Below are 19,543 nucleotides of genomic sequence, written 5' to 3'. Positions count from 1 at the left end.
TGTTTGCCTTATACTAACATGGGGAGTTACTTTCAAAACAGGGCATTCTTACAGAAGGCATTTCTGGTTTCCTTCCAGCTTAATAAAATATGAATTTTAATTTTTACTTTGCCTTTAGTTGAAACTTCCTACTTTCCATCTTCTTGAGACCTATATTAAAACCTTATCTTAGGGGCTTCCCTGGTGGCACGGTGGTTAAGAATCCGCCTGCCAAGGAAGGGGACACGGGTTCGAGCCCTGGCCCAGGAAGATCCCACATGCCAAGGAGCATCTAAGCCCATGCGCCACAACTACTGAGCCTGCGTTCTAGAGCCCGTGCTCCGCAACAAGAGAAACCACCGCAATGAGAAGCCCGCACACCGCAACAAAGAGTAGCCTCTGCTCGCCGCAACTAGAGAAAGCCCGCGTGCAGCAACGAAGACCCAATGCAGCCAAAAATAAATAAATAAAATTATTTTTTTTTTTAAAAAAACAAAAAACGGTATCTTAGAGTTGATCGAATTTATGAAATGGGTTTCTGGGCTATGTTAAATCTATAGATTATCCTAATGCATTTGTTCCAGAAATTTAGGAGGTACTGTGAACTGGACACTAATGTGAAATCCATTAACAACAGCTGTTTGAAAGCATCTTGTACTTTGTAAACGATATGAGGGTCCACGTGGTAAGTTACTCGGGCCGGCGGCGGGATGTCTGATTTCGGTGCTGAGACTTACGGCAGTGCATTTAAAGTGAATCGATGAAATGTGCATTAATGCAGAGCATGCTTATAAAACCAGCCACTCTACCGGGCCTTGCGTTATAGTCACACATTAACGTAATGTATACAGAGAAAACAAGATAACTTAAAGCAGTTTTTCCCTTTGACTCTTCTCTTGATGGCACTCCCCACGTATTTGCTTTTGTCTAGTCTGAGATGCTTATTCTAGTGGTTTCACATGAAATATAAATGATTTCTGTTTTTCAATAATGAATTGGTCAGTGGAGCCAAGTAAACTGTTTAATGTTGTCATTTGAAAAAATGTTTTCCCAAAGTGCTTTATAGGAATATGACTTTATAAAAACACACTTCCGGGCCCGTGTCAGTAGCTGAGATGATGCTACATATTGTGTGTAACACCTGTCGGGAGCCAGGGTGTTCCCTGATGCTTCTGTCTGTCCTCCTGGTTGGAAAGCGCTTTCCTCCTGTTCAGCTGCTGCCCGTGGTCAAGACCTTCCTGGTGTCGTGGAAACAGCAGAGGCTTTGAGTCAAGCGGAATCCCCGTCCCCCTGTTCACTAGTTGCATCCCTTTGCTCATCACAGCAGGTGACCTTGGGAAAGTGGCTTTGCTCTGGGGTCATCAGTGTTCACATCTGTGAAAGCAGCACCACCAACACCCACCTCCCGTGGACTTTGGTGAGCATTAGAGGAAATGGAGGACGCCAAGTACATACCTGATGCCAAGGAGGCGTTGAAATACTTCCATTTTGACTCATTCAGCCAACACTTGTACTGTTTATAATTGTACCTCGTTACAGAGTGGCAGACCCAGCCCAAGAGGCAGCACCCCTAGATCTGACGGTGCCTCCACGGTCTCCCTGCTGTGTCCGCAGTGCATTCAGCCATAGTTGTCAGCTGTGCGAGAACAAGACCTCAGCCAGCCGGGTAGGCAGGCAGGGAGGCCCGGCCTGGCCTGGTCCTGCCCTCTCGGCCCACTGAACCTTTAACCGAGTGCGCTTACAGGAGCCCACAGGCCAGAGAGTCCCCTGAACAACACCTAGACAGGCCCTTTACTCGAGGAGAACTCACACGAATATTGCAGGAGTGGAGGGTTAATGGACTCAATCTGTGGGCAAGAATATAAACTTAATTATAAATATGTACCCTGCGACTATAAAAAGATATAAACTGGCAGTTCCTCCTCCCAGAGGGAATGATGCGCTCATTCCATGACAGGTGTGGGGAAGTGAATCATCTCTGCTGAGGTCTGGGTGGGTTTTCTTTCTTCCTGTGTCTGAAAGTTGCTGATTGGTTAGCAGGTACCCACCTCTCCTGGGCTGACTGCCTCTGGAATCCCCTCTGATACGCTCTGCAGGGACCTGCCGCTGGTCACTTCCACACCCGGGGGGCTGGCTTTTCACTGTGTTTGCATCCTTCACCTGGGGTGTTAGCCACCTTCATAATTTATATACTGCACGTAAGTCGGGGGACACATTCACCCCCATTACCGGGAGAAAGACTTAGTATTGAACTGTCCCGCTACCCTGCCCTGGCTTAGAGCATCTCACTGTCACACCCAGGAGCACGTGGGCAGCGGTGGCACTGCCACGTTTTATGTGATTACTGTTTGCTCGTGGCCCCGGGTCATTCTGCTCTTCATGCGTTCTCAGCACCGACCTCAGGGTCCCACACGTGCAGCCTCAGCGCATGACTGTCCCCAGAGTAAAGGATCAGTCCTCCGGCATCACAGAGCACAGGGGCAGGGCAGCGTCCTTCTCTAGCCCCTGGAGGTGCACGTGTGCGTTTCTGAAGCCTTTCGTGTCTTTTACAGTTAAAAGGTGCAGCACTCTTTAACCTTTGGCGATACTTTAAACTGGAAGATGCTTCTTGAGTAATAGTGCGATTTGTTGTTCCTCTGAGCTTCTTCACACAAGGCTTGTCAACAAAACTAGTGTCAGTAATGGGTGTGTACAACATTGCCAAGGAGAGCAGGACAGGAAGGCACACTCATTCAGCTAACTGGGGGCTTCCAGAAGGAGCTCTGCCGGGCCCCCGGGTGAGTGCGGAGTCCACTGCGACTTCACCATTGGCAAGTTCCAGCCGCAAGCATCCTCTCCTCTAATCCCCACAATATTATGAGCCCTCATAATGTCTTTTATTCAGCTCAGTTTACAGGTAGGAAATTATGGCTCCATGATGTTTAATACCTTGTCCTAGATGACAGAGCTGAGGAACCCATGTAAATCTGTGCTCGTTCTGCGCCTACCCCAGCCCGGATGTCGATCTGTTTTGACCACCTTCGCCCGTAGGCTGTTGGGATGCGTGAGTCTGGCCTGAATGCTGCTGTTTTGTTCTCTTGCTTTCCTTCTGTTACTGCTCCTGTCCTGCCCACTTGTCTCATGACCAGGTTCATTTTGTTGCTTTTTCCCCCTGTCTGAATGGTGGCGGCACGGTTGGCCAGTTCTTTGATACTGAGCTGTGACAACCACCATCCCCGCTGGGGGAAGTCCTTACTTTGTGTTGCCTCTCGTTGGCTCGGCTCAGAGCTGAAGAAGGTTACTGATGATGGTGTGAACCTTTTCAGTATGCAAATTACGTAATGGTACAAATGACTTTCTGTCAGTGTAATTGAGTTCTGAACTATTCATTTTTATCACTGCCTGTTCAATATGTCAAGCTGTAAAGTAGAATATTTAAATTTGCAGGAATGACTCAGATCTTGAAGAACGAATGTGAAAATACCGAATTCCTAAGTGGGAGCCGTGCCCCTGGGCTGTGCACTTCCTGAAGACAGGGGCTGTGTCCTGTAGGTCACCCTGCCCCCCATTTCTGCTCAGCGGCTGCCCACAGGACACCTTCCATGAATAATGAATGAAGGCATAAATGAACACCTGCTTTGGCCTTCAAACCTCACAGTGTTTACTGTAATTTTCTTAGAACAGTGGAAGTTGATAGATGCTGTGTGACTCACTTTAAGAATCTGGTGTACTTCTTAAGAGGCGTGTTGATTATGCTTTAGTTTAAATAAGTATAACTAATAAAATATGGTGTTCTTCGAGTTATATAAATAATTCAACCTATGTATATTTAGTTTCTATAAAATAATTACTAAGGCAGCTAGTGATAAATACTATAAAGAAAAACAAGGCAGAATTTAAAGGAATGAACAATGATGGATTGGTATTTGTTATACAAAATAGAATGGCCCTGTAAAAGAGATGAGTAATATTATCATGTGAAATATTTAAATACAAAAAGCTTATAATCAACAGGGGCCTACTGTATAGCACAGGGATCTCTACTTACTATTCTGTAATAACCTATATGGGAAAAGAATCTGAAAAAGAATAGATACATGTATATGTATAACTGAATCACTTAGCTGTTCACCTGAAAATAACACAACATTGTAAATCAGCTATACTCTGATATAAAATAAAAATTAAATTAAAAACGAGTCTACAGTTATGGCAAGGATCATAATTGTCCCCATTTGAGCCATGAGAACTGAATCCGGCCATCCCATTTTCATAGTGATTTTAGAGTCAAAAAGTTTACTTCAGACAGATCTTTCCCCAGCATTTTGGTGAGTGAAATAATTGGTCAGCTGTACCCTGTTCCTTTTTCTTAATTCAGGCGCGGCTCCTAAAATAAGGACATACAATTTAGAACAAGAAGTCAACACTGAATTTTTAAAATCCCTGATAGGCACGTTAAAACTACTTGTTTGAGAGATAGCATTAGTGATGCATCAAAGAAATGCTGTTTTTTGATCCTCAACCTAAGCTTTAAACCGATTCAGATGGAGGCATCTTGGCTGAGGTGAGAAAGGCATGTAGGGGCTGGAGCTTTCCATAAGGTGACGCAGGAGGTCTTGTTAAAATGAAGGACAGATTGGATGTGCACACATATTTATTTGTAGCTTTTCACACTGAAACGAGCTCAGGTACTGGCTTGAGGTTCAAATCCAGTGTTGTGCAAGCCTAGCCACCCGAGGAATATACTCATCACAGTCTGGTCTAAGCCCTTGTGTGGGGAGGTGTGACTGTATCATTTAACATGTACACACATGAACTTGAGTAGTGGGACGTCAGATGGAGGGACGAGTCGCCGCATCCCGTCAGCCGCGTCGGGGGAAGAGCCTCGCGCCTGAGAGCGCACCCTCCTGTGTCCAGCTGTCTGTGTGACCTCCTGTCTGGATGTTTCCTCTGCAGATGATCCAGTCCCTCAAGGCGTTGATTGAAAATGCAGACGCTGTGTATGAAAAGATTGTACACTGTCAGAAAGCAGGTGAGTGAGAATTTGTTTCTTTTCTTTAAAATAAAGTTAGTAGTTTGCCCCTGAGCTATTTCACCTTTTTGATACTATATCAAGAAAACCAGTTATAAAAAGTATTTCTGCATGGCTAAAGAAAATACTAATTCACTGGTTCTCAAGCCTGGATAATAGACTCACCTGGGGGGAGCTTTTACAATATATTGACATGGTCTGGGGTGTGGCTTAAGCGTTCATAGCTGTTAAAGGTTCCTGAGCATTTCTAAGCCACAGCCCAGATTGAGATCCTCTGCGCTAAATCTCTTCCACCTCCGTGGGCACCAGTTACAGCCTCTTGAAATTGTTAATGCACTGGCCTTTCCACATGCTGAGGAATTCATTCATTTCACAACCAAATGCTATACTAGATTACAAAATTCAACTTACATAAACAACCGTCTCAGTAATTTTTAGCTGTGATAAAACCAAACAGTCAAGTGTTCTGCATTGTAATAAGAATAGGCAAAATGCAATTCTTTCAGTTTTCAAATTTTGAGTGTCAATTTGGAAGGTTCTAATGTGGAGAATATTTGTAATTCATAAATAAGAGTATCTGTCCTTAATTTCTAGGGTTTTTGGTTTCTGTTCTTTCAAATCCAGAGGCCATAACTGTTACCTAGCCGTAAAAAAAAGTCATCTCTTATCTCAGAAATGAACTCGTTTAAAATAGATGAAAGGCAAAGATACATGCGACAATTTCTCTTTTGGTGTTTATGGAAGAATATGCACGTTAGTGACTAATCAAGAGACAAAAATCCTCATCTTGTTAGCAAAATATTCTTAGCAAAGTAATCTTTCTACTTCTAGCCCTTTCTGGGACACTTACGACCACAATTAAAGCAAGTTACGTCAAATACCACTTTTTATCACGTCACTACCCTATACAAAATCATTGAGTAGCTGACCAAATCTAAACTTCTAACTTCCTATGCAAAGTCATTGCCAACTGGCCCACCCACTTTGCCAACATTATATTAAAAAGCATTAATTAAGTCATCTGTTCGTTTATTTAATAAATATGTTTTGAACTTGTACTATGCCTAAGATACTTGTAAGAGCTGTTACATACCAAAATATTTAAAAAAAATAAGCAAGATTGGTTTTTGTCTTCTAGAACCTTCAAATCAAACAGGACGTATGGAAGTAACCACGCACAGTCAGACGCATTGAGTACTTACTGTGTGTGACTCAGGAGCCTGAACTCGGCTTGTGAGGCAGTGGGGAACCCCTGGTTTTTTAGTGGAAGGGGAGAGAAGCTGAGCTTTCAGGTGACCACCGTAATAGCTGTGTGCAGAGGACTGTTGTGGGCAGGACCCGCTGGAGGTTGTCGGGAGCAGTGAGGAAGACGTGAGGTTGTTCGTCCAGCCGGGCTTTGGGCTGCCCCGCCTCCTCTGCCATCCCCTGTGTGTTTCCACTTAGATTTCCACAAGGTAGGACCTCTGTCTCCCTCCACTCTGCCAGTCTTTCCTTGTCTTCTTCTCATCTCATTAGTCTCCCAGGGGTTTTCCTGATTCTGGGATGTGTGTTCAGACCCATTCCATTCAGCCCTTCAGACGTGTATCTGGTTCAGCCGATCAAGCCTCTTCGGTCACTGTGTCTTTTATTAACGTGTCCCATCTTCCAAATGGGACAGTGACCTCCTGTGCACCAGGCTTGCATGCTGAGTGACTCTCTGTTTTACCCGTGACATCTGTTCTAACATCTGTACAGCAGAGTCGCTCAGATACTAACTGGCTAAATGTGATTTGACTTTTATGAAGCATTCGATTCTATTAAATGCATGTATTGCTATGAGAATTGTGGACCGTTAGAATCTGAAACCACAATTTACCGGAAAAAAAGAACTGGCTATTCATTTAACAATTTGAGTTACTGGCAATTCTTTGCAACTGCCTTGGCTTATGAAATTTGATAACGTCTGGCATCATGCAGCTTCATGTTGTTTTTCTGTTCGATTTCAGTAAGGGATGTATTTGCTTGTATTTGAAAAGCTGAAGAGTCTTGTCTGTTAAGGGTTTTGCTTGGGGAGGTAGGCGTGGGGACAACCGCTGTGTAATGGTCTGAGTTGCTTCGGGTTGAAAGCCCTTCAGAAGCACATAATGATCATCTCCCGGTTTCATAATTACTGCCGACCGCCTACACAGCCCTTCTGTTGTCCCAAGTGCTTATTTTAGAGTCTCTTGACCTTTGTTTCTTATGTTTACAGTTATCGTAAGGCATATTGTTCTTAGTCATCTGAAGAGTTGCTCATTTGTGTTGGGCTCAATAGCATTTGCATAAGATTTTACTTTTGGTGAGTAATTGTTCTGCTTGCAGATCTTTAATCTTGCAATGACAAAGCAAAGGTATAGGTCACCAAAGTGCTGGAGGAGAGGATTATTTTAGAAGTATTCCACACTTTTAAACACAAACCTATATTCTTATTAGATCAACCTTCACGTAAATAACTGAAAATAAGGAGTTACACGCCACCCGCCTCCAGTCCCGTGTTGAAAAGTGCGCCCAGTTGGGACAGGTTCAGACTCCCCGCTGTGTAACTGATTTTGTGGAGCTAGAAATGAGTCTGCTGAGGCCGTTATTGGGAGGAGAGACTGAGGCCGGTGAGGAACGCCGGTAAGTGAAGACCCACAGCCAAGGTGGGCCAGGAAGCTGCTCGCGCAGCAGACAGGGACCCAAAGGGACCAAGGAAGGGAGGTGAGAACAGCCAGGTGAGGGGCAGTTGGGGCAGGCTGTGTAGCCCACTCTTTTAAGACGAGAATATGCCAGCACAGAAGTTTGTTGGGTTAAAGGGAAATCTTAATAAGAAAACCACGTTCCTAGGAATATGGAAGATCCAGTGAAGAGGCGAAGACAAAGATGCTAAAAGATGAGCCCAGGATAAAGGATGCAGGAAGTGAGGGGGGCAGGAATCAAGCATGGCTGTGAAACACTTGACCTTGGAAAGGGAGAGCCGTGGCGTGTGGACGCATCCTGGGGTGGAGGAGTGTTTTCCACTGAGAAGGGGGGGGTGGCGCCGGTTCTTGGGTGCGGTAGAAGGGGGGGACAGGAAGGGCAGGATGTGGAGCATTTGCTCAGAGCCAGAGGCCAGTGGTGCCAGCGACAGGGACGGACTGGATGTTGGGATCGCGGGGAGGGATGTGGGATGAGTGGATCTAGGCTGCCATGCGAGTGAGAAAGACAGAGAAGTGGTGGATGGTACGGCCGTGCGGGAACGGGTCTGTGTGAAGTAACGAGCACACGTCCTACTGGGTCTAAAAAATGCTTGTTCTCCCAGGAAGTATCCAAGTGGGTGATGGAAAGGAACACACACGGGGGCGGGGGCAGGGCCGGAATCTCCAGAGGGAGAAGCGTTGTAAAAGTTCATACAAGTTCTTTTTCAAAAGTTTATAAAAGCTGATAGAAGATTAGCCGGATTCTTTCAGGGGAAATATCTTTTCCACTTTCTGATGTCTAGCTCTTTCTCTCCTTCAATGGCCCCAAAACAGAAGCCTGTGTTTGAATTTTAGTTAGTCACTGAATCGATCTGTTCCGTAAAGAATAGGAAGATGATCTAGGAGGTAGTCCAGACTGCTTTGCTTCGGTGCATTGGATGTTTTCATCAGGTGAATTTAAATGGAAAAGCATTTGTTCTCTGGGAAGAAAAAAAGAAATCAATGACTTATTTCCTGCCAATAGCTTACTTCCTGTCCAAGATGGTGCATTAACACATGCATTGAAGGTCCACTCCTTTCTGAGCCTCATTAAAATGACAGTAGGGTTTTTTTTTTTTTTTTAATAAAAAACTTACAAGGACAAAGAAAATGGGAGCAACAAAATTTTGGAAACAGGAAAAGGAAAGTTGACTTAGCTGACTCAAGAAAGCTGAGCCTGAAGCTGGTGGGGATGGGGGCACAGTCTGACTTCGTGGAGACCCCAGCAGGCTGGGACCCGGTGGCAGCAGATGCCTCTGGGGGTCGGGGTAGAGGTGGGAATAAAAGGGGAGAGCTGTCCGAAAGCTGGACTCAGGAGCAGCTAGGTCCCAGACGGCCGAGAGTCCTGACGGTGGGGAGCTTGAAAATAGCCAAATTCTCATCCTTCATCTGGGCAGTTTAACAAGTAATGCTTGGGGCAAAAAATCTAAACAGTATATGCCTGTTACTTAGCAATAGGGGCGTGGATACTCAAAAAGGAAACAAACTCAGCTAAAGGGGTTGAATGTTAACCGCTTCTGGAGAGGGGGGATTGGTGACAACTCTTTATCTTTAAACTAGGTGTATGCATCCTTCTGCCAAACATTAAATCACTGCTAAATTTAAACTTAATTTAATTTACTAAGTTTAAGAAAGAGGAGGAGATGGAGCGGTGGAAGCTGCGACAGGAATCCTTGACCTGCGTGGTCCTGGAGGAGGCGTGGCCACGCCCACCAGGCTTGGGGCCAGGTGGGTGAGGCAGGTGCTTACCGCCCGGGACCCCTGCCACCCTGGCTTTCTGGGCAGGCCAGGTGCAGAGGTGGTGTCTGCACCCAGTGGGCGAGAGGCTGGCTCCTCTTCTGGCAGGAGAGTCGGGTCCCTGCTCTTTCCAAGTAGAAGCAGAAGCTTCTATTCTGAAAGCTCTGAGGGGCTCCCATGCATGACAGGGGTGCATCATTACTGAGTAAAGTGGGATGGAAGGCAGCTTTCGAAATAACAAAAGCTTTAATTGCCCTTCATTTTAATCTGCTTACTGGAAAATCTTCTGTAATGGATTCTATACATCTCTGCTTTCTTAAATTGGGCTGCCAAAAGTAATTTGAACTTGCGATGACCCAGGGTGGTTATTTGCTGTGGTTAATGCAGCGATGCCCCCAGGAGCCTTCAGTTTTCAGGGCCCTTACGCTGTGCACTGGGGCTTCCTGTTCAGATCCCATCCCAGGGGTCATAGTTTAGTTCCATCTCCTCTCCTTCGGCTTTCGCTCCCTACTGCTCCTACAGTTCGTGCTGCATTTCCCACCGCCTGTTTGTACATGACTCTTTTGTTCTCTTTCTGATTTGCTGCTTCTGGTCTGCCGGCCTTTCCCCTGGGACCAAGCTTGATAGATTTATCTTACCTCAAAGCAGAGAGAGCCTGACGCGTCCGTGTGAGGAGAACAAGCAGGATGCCAGGCAGACCTACATGACATTGCTCAGAGGCCTCTGTTGTTTTGCAAACTCCTGGGATTGCAGTGTGTTCTTAGCAGGGAAGGTTTCTGGATAAGTAACCTGTCACCATCCATCACTTGCTTTGCTCACATCATTGTCTGGCTCAACACAGCAAACGTAAAATCATCTGTACGAGTCATTCTGAAAACACTTCACAGTGTTCTGTTAACAGTGTTTGCAAAAGGAAGCCTGGGAGCCTATAACTTTTGTCTTCGCTTATGTCAGGCTGTTTCTCAGCCCCAGTTTACAGAAGTAAGGGGTTCTTCCCTGGGGATCCAGCACAGGCCCCTGGCCCCCCTGTACCATGTCTTGCTGTGTGGTATTACATTAGTCACTCGACTTCTTTCTGGCTCATTTTCCTCCTTCTAAGTGACAGTGAGTTGTATGCGTCCCCGATAGCCCCACGGGTTCGAGAATACAGTGACCTCAGATCAGTTGCCTAAGGAGCAATTTTGGAATGGCCTGATTACAGTCACCTAAAAAGAGAAGATCAAATAAGTAATCCCCTGCGATGGCACGGATGCATGAGTTGCATGCAGCCTGTCAGCGTGCGTTTCAAGGGGGAGAGTTAATGCCTCACTTGGAAGGTGAAGAGTGACCTCTCTGAAGGTGAGACACGTGAACCCTTAACTCCTTTGGGACCCTCGGCCTCTTTCCTCTTCTAAGAATCACCAGATGCTCTCCCGGGCACTTTAATTAACTAACAGTGAAGCCACAGAAGCCAAGAAGTAGCAAGGTCATTGTCGGTGGGTTTTTTTTCCCCCCCCCCCCGCCCCATCCTTCTTAATTCCCTCAAAAGGAACCTTTGCTGATGGTAAGGGAGGGTAGAGGGATGATCACAAAAGTGACAACTAGGCCAACTCAGGCAGGAAGGCTAAACAAGCAGGCAGTCTGTGCGAACCGGCTGTCTCACCACACCCCACCGTCTCAGGTGCCCATTACCCCATCCTGCATTCAGACGACCACAGAGCTGTCATCGCAGCAGGATTTCCTACGAGTGTGGTCAGAGTCTCCTAGGGACACTTGTGTAAAGTGCAGTTTCTTTGCTTCGCCCCCCAATATTGAATCCTGGAGGTTGGGGCCCAGGAATTTGCATTTGAACGAGAAGCTCTCTTTAGAGGGTGGAGCAGAGAGGCCCCTCCTGGGTTCATGCTCACCTCTGAGCCTCTCCCCACCCCTCCCCACCCTGCAAAGGGTGACTGCTCCGTGCCTGCCTGCTGGATTGATGCGAGCGATTCCTTCTTCCCAGCACGGCTTTCACTGGTGACATTTCCCAGTGCCAGGAGTGAAGGGGAGGCAGATGGGCGGATGTGTGACCTCCCTGGATATCTGTCCTGTGCGCAGATCCCAAAGCTGTGCTTTCTTGTCACTTCTTCCTCTGCCTCCTCCTTCCCTGTAAACCCAGAGTCTCTGAACGCATCACTTTTCATCTTAATGGCAACTCGCAGGCTTCCTGGTGGCACAGTGGTTGGGAGTCGGCCTGCCAAAGCAGGGGACACAGGTTCAAGCCCTGGTCCGGGAAGATCCCACATGCCGTGGAGCAACTAAGCCCGTGCGCCACAACTACTGAGCCTGTACTCTAGAGCCCGTGAGCCACAACTCCTGAGCCCACATGCCACAACTACTGCAGCCCGTGTGCCTAGAGCCCGTGCACTGCAACGAAGAGTAGCCCCTGCTTGCCGCAACTAGAGAAAGCCCGTTCACAGCAATGAAGACCCAATGCAGCCAAAAACAAACAAACAAACAAATAAATAAATGGCAACTCTCAGCAGCTCAGCAGATTATCTTCTGGGGAGGGGTCAGGCTTCCTTTAACTCTGGCACTCCCATAAAAATCATTTTTGTTATTATTCCATTATACTTGTTTATTAAATTTGACAAAAACCACAAGCCAAGTAAAGTCCACAGTAAATTAAATCATCTTTCTCAAATACCAGAAGGTTTTATACACACACAAACACACACACACACACACACACACATATCTGATTAGGTGTTCTTGGATTTAAAATGAAGTAAATAGCCTAGATGGTCTCTAAGGCTTTTTCTGTCTTTCAAATTCTGTGCTATACAAATCATATGACATGATATGATATATGATATATAATATAATATAAATAAGGGACTGTAGTGGGTAAAGTGAACAAATGCATTCTAAGAATGTTTTAACAATATTTAGAGGTAAATCTTCTAAGAATAAGGAATTTGAAACAATTTTAATTAACCTGTATTCTTTCATTATAGGTCAGTGCCTTGTCAAAAATATGTCATTCCACGTGTTAACACAGTAAAGGAAAAATGCAGTCGCGCATCTGTGGAATGTGTTTAGTGCTGTACTAAGTATTTATTAGAGGTGCAAAAACTAACGCACGGTCTCTGCTACCATTTAAAGTTATAAAACACAACCAAGCCAGTAGATTAGGCAACGGGTATAAGTGGAATCTGAGAGAGGGAGCAGGCCAGGGGTTTTGCTGGCAGGGAGGGGGTAGGGCTTGAACTAGGGGCTTGAGAGAGGCATGTACGGTCCGTGTGAGGAGAGCGGAGGGACGGGGCTTTTCTGGTGGGCCAGAGGGGAGAAGCTTCGTCGTCCAGATGTGCTTTCCATGCCCATGACGTATGTTGTCCTGTCCGAAGGGAAATGTTTGCTTTGGGAAGCAGCAGAAATTAGGGTTGGAAGTAGAGATTGGGTTCTATGGCGGGAGCCTTTTAATTCAAGGATAAAGTGTTTGGCGTTGACTTCTAAGGCCAACATTGCCCAAAGCCTGATTTGAGGAACGCTAGTCATATGCTCCTGGGGCAAAGGGTTTCATCACCAAATCTTCATAACACAACGTATTCCCCTTTGGAGATTCTTAGGACACATCAACATGCTACATGTTCCCTAGTTCAACTCAGCATTTCCCAAACCAAATGTATCTGGTTATAAAGCCCTTCTTTCAAGCTCTGTCTGCCAACGTCTTGAACACTTCTGGAATCTGACATAGGCCGTGGGGTCATGAAATAGTTTGGGACAGGCCTGGGGACTCACTGACTGACCCATCTCTCTCCTGTGTCCTCCGTGTTCCAATAGTCCACACAGCACTGGAATGTGGGGGCCTGAGCTACTGGGGTAGGGGGAAGGTGATTGTGAAGGTCTGGTTCAGGCGTGCTGGGCCTGGGATCATGTAGGGTGGCTGTCCTGGTCCAGTCGGGCTGCTAGAACAAAGTATCACAGACCAGAGGGCTTAAAACTACAGAGACTTACCTCTCACAGCTCGGGAGGCTGGGACGTCCAGGATCGCAAGGTGAGGGCCCGTTTCCTGGTTCGGGGCTGGCACTTCCTTGCAGGGTCCTCACATGGTGGAAGGGGTAGAGTTTTAAAAGAGCACTAATCCCGTCCATGAGGGCTCCATACTCCTGACCTAAGCACCTCCCAAAGGCCGCACCTCCTAACACCATCCCTTTGGGCATGAGGGTTGCAACATATGGATTGGGGTCGGGCAGGGGGACACCAAACAGACCATAGCAGAGAGTCAAATGGAAATAGCTAGCACATTGTTGAAGCAACTGTAGCAAAGTTTGGGGTGGAGTGGCGTCTACAGATGGAATTAGTATCATCCAAGTGGAGGAGTTATTTGAATGGATGAGTTCTTGGTTTTCTTTTAAATTAATTTTTATTGGAGTATAGTTGCTTTACGATGTTGTATTACTTTCTACTGTGCAGCAAAGTGAAACAGCTCTACGTATACATACAGCCCCTCTTTTTTGGATTTCCTTCCCGTTTAGGTCACCACAGAACATTGAGTAGAGTTCCCTGTGCTATGGATGAGTTCTTTAACGAAGAAAGCGTTGGGAGGAAATCTAGGCAATCCCAGGATATGATTACGAGTTTGTATTAATAATTCAGACCTGGATGTTTTACTTCAACCTCAAACCTTAAGAACAAGCCGGCACATCTGAGCCCCTGCCCTGCTCTACTTTTTTTTTTTTTCCTATAGCAGTCATTACCTTCCAACCACAGTATCATTTGCTTATGTCCCTTGGTTATTGTGTGTCTCCTTCCAACTAGAATGTAAACTCCTTGAGAGCAGGGAGCTTTGTTATTCATATCGTCTCCCACCGATGCCAAGAGCAGCGCCTTGCCAAAGCTGGCACTCAGTAAATATTTGTTGAATTGAATTGAACGTGGAATGCTACGGTTATTCGTCCATTTGTTTCTTCACAGACGTTTATCAGGGTCCTACTCTCAGTGTGAGGGAGGCTGGGGACCTCACTTCCCCGCCCCAGGGCTCCAGGCCGAGCGCAGGAGAGGCGCAAGCAGAATCCTCACTGCACAGGGGACTTGGTCCTCTGGTGAGAGGACAGCACAGCCCGTGACTGACCCATCGGGTCAGCACGGAACCAGAGTTTTGGAGCTGCAGTTGAGTCAGGAAAGTGGTTTGGGAGCAAGGTTGGTGGGGCAGGAATTCCAGGCAGGAGAGGAGCCCCCGCAGGGACAGCCAGGCGCAGGCCAGCAGTGGCCGCGGCACAGACGGGAGATAGCACAGACCCAGAAGCTGCAGCAAAACATTCAAACACACACACACACATACACACACACACACACACGCACACACACACAGCCCTTTGATGGATTAGACTACATACAAAGAATTCTGTGTGCCAAAAAGGATCAGAAGCAAAGCTGCAACAACAACGAGAAACTAAGAAAAATATGTTAGCAATACGTATTAGGAAAGGCTAATATCCCTAACAACACAAGGAACTCCTAAAATCAGACTGAAAAAGGCCAACAACCCTCATGTTTGTCTTCTTTGCAAAGAATATGAACACAGTTCACAACAAGGGAAATTCAAAAGACTCTAAAATGAAAGGATGTCCAGACTCACCCATAAATGATGCAAACGTGCTACAGGTAGAGGGACAGTTATGAGTGCAGTCTAAACTCCGGCCTTCTCAAAGCTGAAGTCGAGTCATGGGAGACAGAAAATTAAAAAGCAAGTAAATACAACACTCACTGTGTCCGACAGTGGTGAGTTTTTTGGAATCAGTGAGGCAGAGAGGGGGACGGGGCGGGGGCAGGGGTGGGCAGCGGCTCTTTTCAATAAAGTGTTTAGCCAGGACCTCAGGGAACCGGTGACATCTGTGCAGGCAAGATTGGAGGCAGAGAGCAAGCTTATCAGATATCTGGAAGGAGATAATTTCAGGAAGACGGGCCACCTGGCTACAGCATTGGGAGCAAGGGGCCAGGAGGGCAGGAGCCAGGTGACAACGGGCCAGGCTGTTACGAGGACGCCAGCTCTGCTCTCAGAGAGGTGGAAGCTCTTCCTGAGGGTCTGAGCAGAAGAGTGGCTGCATCCGATAAGCAGGGGGTAAGGGGTGGGGACGAAAGCAGGTGCTGGAGGACCACCCAGGAGGCTTTTGCAACCATCCAGGCCACTGAACGGCTTGATCTGGGGGGATCTGGGTGGTGGTGACGGCTATCAGGATTTACTCATGGATTGGACGTGGGGCAGGAGGAAAGAGGGCAGGACTGCAGGATTCTTGGTTGGGTTCTCTTTACCAAGATGGAGAGGACTGTGGGGAGAGGGTTTGAGACGGAAGATCAGAGGTTTGGATGTAGATGTGTTAAGTTTGGTCTGCCTGGTTGACTTCCAAGTCTAAAGTTCAGAGAGAGGTCCAGACTGGAGGCAATGAATTTGGAAGCCATGGGCACGAAAGAGGTCTTTCAAGCTTGGAGACTGAGCTTTTCTAAGCAGTGACAATGAATAGAGAAGATGGAGCCCGGGCTCTCACCGTTTGGACATTGGGGAGACACAGGAGAGCGACCCCGGAGGTTAGGGTGCAGCCAGACGGGTAGGAGGAGGACGCTGTGATCTCCTGGAGGATGAGGTGTTTCAAGGAGATGCCACTTTTCACGCATCAGATCCAAACGTTCATATCAAAGACCCCAGAGTTCCGTCACACACAGATCATGACTGATGGGTGGGCATATAGGGGAAACTGGGAACTGTCACATTGTTAGGGGGTATAAATTGGGTCCACACCTAGGGAAGGCCACATGGCAGTGAATTTTGGAATTACGAATCATGTACACTTTGAACCAGTAATTCCTTTTTTTTTAGAGTTTATTCTAAAGATTTGATCACATATTTGGGGAAATACATGTGTATAGAGTTTTCTTTATAACACTGAGAACAGCCTAGATGTTACATCTAAGTGTTTAATAGGAGGGTCCTTGTTAAATATGATAGATCCATATGATGGGACATTATGCTACCCCTTCAAAAAGAATAAAGAAATATGTATGTGTATATATTCACCTGCACAGACACACAGACTACATATATATACCTATATAAGGAAGATCTTATATACACATAAAGATAAAAAAACATATGTATATGTGTGTGTGTGTATGTATATATACATAGTTTAAAAAGGCAAGGCAAACAGTGTGTGCTATTTGCTCATGTGTTTTTTTTTTAATTAATTTATTATTTATCTTTGGCTGTGTTGGGTCTTTGTTGCTATGTGCTGGCTTTCTCTAGTTGCAGAGAGCTGGGGCTACTCTTCGTTGCGGTGCACGGGCTTCTCATTGCGGTGGCTTCTCTTATTGCAGAGCGTGGGCTCTAGAGTGCGGGCTCAGTAGTTGTGGCTCACGGGCTTAGTTGCTCTGCAGCATGTGGGATCTTCCCAGACCAGGGCTCGAACCCTTATCCCCTTCCTTGGCAGGCAGATTCTTAACCTCTGTGCCACCAGGGGAGTCCCTGCTCATGTGTTTTAAAAGGTGAGGCAGGAGGCTAGAGCCTTGAGAGATGCTGAGGGCACCGCTCTCTCAGGGAGGGGGTAACCGCGGTTGCCCAGTGGGAGGGGCCAAGGAGGCTGGGTGATGGGGAGGGAAAGGTCGTTCTCCGTATACCAGTCTATACTTTTTAAATGTTGAGCCGTGCGACTATATTATCTGTTCAAAAATTAAAATAAGAGGCGTAAAAAGAAAGGGAGAGGTGGACAGGATTGCGTCCCGAGGGCCTCGTGTGTTTGGGTGATCGTGCCCAACTGGTAGAGGGGAAAGGACTGACTTCCGAGGGCCATCCAGACAAACGTGTCCTCCGTGTGGAAAGCTCATCTTTGAGTATTATTGGGGTTAAGAGGCCGTTTTGTTTCTCGACACAGTGGAGTGAGGAGGGTCTGCTGTTTGTTCCTCGTCTGATCCCAGCCCAGGTGAGTCCCGTGGCCCGTGTTTAGAAGGGTGGCATGGTCACTGGATTCCACAGAGGACGCGAGGGATGCCCCTCCGTCTCACCCGGATTCCCCAGGTGGAGCGCTGGCGGAGGAAGGCACGCCCCCCTCACGCAGTCCATTCACGAAGCATAATGCTGTGGGCGTGGCATCCTTCTGGGTTTTAAGGGTATATTTAAGAGACGTGGTTTATCTATTGCACCTCAGAAAGATAAATGGAATGGGATTAAACAGCTCAAAATCCAAATGAAAATAATTCGGCTTTTGCTAATGCCAAGATTGTTTGGGAAGAAGGCCTAGAGAGAGAGACTACCAACTGGAACTATATGAAACGTCATGAGGCATTTCTGCGTCTCCATGGAGATTATGGCGTCAGTGCCCACGTGCTGGAGGCACACCCGAACTTCAGACCCCTGAGGTTTGGGGGGCAGAGTGTATAGTTTACAAAGCCTGTATATTTTAACACGTTCTATATATACGTTCGTTGGAAAAAATGATCCATATTTTGTTCTCAAGGGACTTTGATGTTGGGACATGAGACCATATTATTTTGAGGTACTTGTAAAACTTGACAAATTGACCTCTTGAGTGAGATCCCAGGTAGACTTGTGTTATATGGAATTCCATCTTCCAGGAAATAGCTCACTGTACCTAACTTGGGAAATCTGAAATAAATTAAAATTTCTTTTGTCACCATTTGAAATATTCTACCCTATGATTTTGGTTTCTATTTTCAACACACATAGAAATATTTTTGCACTGGGTATGTTTGTGATTAAAGCGTTTTTTAGGATAGCTAAGTAAATTTGCAGTTGAAAAAGTAATCTTTAGGTATATAAACTTAAGATCAATGTGTCTCTTACGGAGTATTTTTTAAAATTATACTTGCTTCTGAAAATTTTGAGCTGTGTGCTACATGGTACATTTTCGATTCAGATCATTTAGACTGGTATAGAAAATCCCATGCAGGATGTTTGAAAGGTCATCTGCTTCATGTTTGGCATGAATAAATGCCGTTTGTTTCCATCGAGGAGGAAATGCTGTCATGTTTCTGACTGAGCCCCCCTTCCCTTCAAGGCAAAGCCTCTTCTTCCTATCTTAGTATTGTATGTATCATGTATTTAAAATTTTTTATTTTATTTTTATGGCTGTTTGGTTTTCATCTAGGTTTATCTGTGATGGGAGGCGGGAAACTTGATAGGACTGGAAATTTCTCTTTACTACATTCCATTATATGCAGTTGCACTAATGTTCTTAGCTAATGTAATTATGTATCATCTTTACACTTCTTTATTAATGTTTTAAAACATGATAATCTGTCAGCACTACATTCCATCTTTTGTCATTAAGCTTTAAGCCCCTCAAAAACAAACCCTTTAAAATACTTAAGTTGCAGTGTTTTGAAACAATAATTGGAAAATTATGTGAAACAAGCACCTCCCTCTATAAAAAATCTGAGCTGTTTAAATTTTTGAGAGATGACATGGAAAGAAGCAATAAATTTCTAAAACATTGTTCTTTACATAAAAATCAAATAATATACTTTTGTGTGGCCATACCAATTTTTAAAATTTAACCCTGTGGCTTTAAGTGGAAAGGTCCACCGTGGGCCCAGGGCCTGGCCTTGTGTTTTGTTTGTGTGGCCTGTGCCTCTGTTCCCTTTAGAGCAGAATGAACTATACTCTCGCAGGAATCACTGACTATGGCCTTTCCATTTGCCCTTCCTCTGCTGTTTGATGACCTACTGTTTATTTCCCTGGTTCTCAAGTTCATTACCAGAAAGGAATTTGAGTATTCCAGAAGAGAATGGTATACATTCTTCTGGTTAACATTCCAGAAGAAAAATAACCCACAGCTCTTTTCTAGAAACACAAACTTGGGGTCACGGAGTCGGAGGAACCTAATTGTAGGGTCTTTGGCACAGAGCAGCCAAGGCACAAAGACAATCCGCTTGACGGAAGAGCAGACCCAGCAGGCCCAGCCAGGGCTGTGCTTGAGATATGGTCGTTTGCTGCTTTCTAGACTTTTCCTCCAAGTTTTAGTTCATGTTTCCAAGCATGTCATTGAATTTGTGTAATATGCCCACAGCCTTCAAACTTTCATGCTTTTGAACATACCATATATATATATATATATTTTTATTTTTTTTTTTT

General features: G+C 45.8%; 1 protein-coding gene across 1 annotated transcript in view; it reads left to right on the top strand.

Annotated features, from left to right (window-relative positions):
* The window catches only part of PLCL2 (phospholipase C like 2), a 190,833-nt gene that overhangs the window by 132,094 nt on the left and 39,196 nt on the right, over positions 1 to 19,543 (top strand). Inside the window, exon 4 of the mRNA XM_024747559.1 lies at positions 4,915 to 4,990. Coding sequence (XP_024603327.1) covers positions 4,915 to 4,990 — 76 coding nt within the window. The remainder of the gene's footprint in view (positions 1 to 4,914; positions 4,991 to 19,543) is intronic.

This window comes from Neophocaena asiaeorientalis, unplaced genomic scaffold (assembly GCF_003031525.2).
Source record: "Neophocaena asiaeorientalis asiaeorientalis breed wild unplaced genomic scaffold, Neophocaena_asiaeorientalis_V1.1 scaffold33, whole genome shotgun sequence".
NCBI lineage: Eukaryota > Metazoa > Chordata > Mammalia > Artiodactyla > Phocoenidae > Neophocaena > Neophocaena asiaeorientalis.
This window is presented reverse-complemented; position numbering and strand designations above follow the sequence as displayed.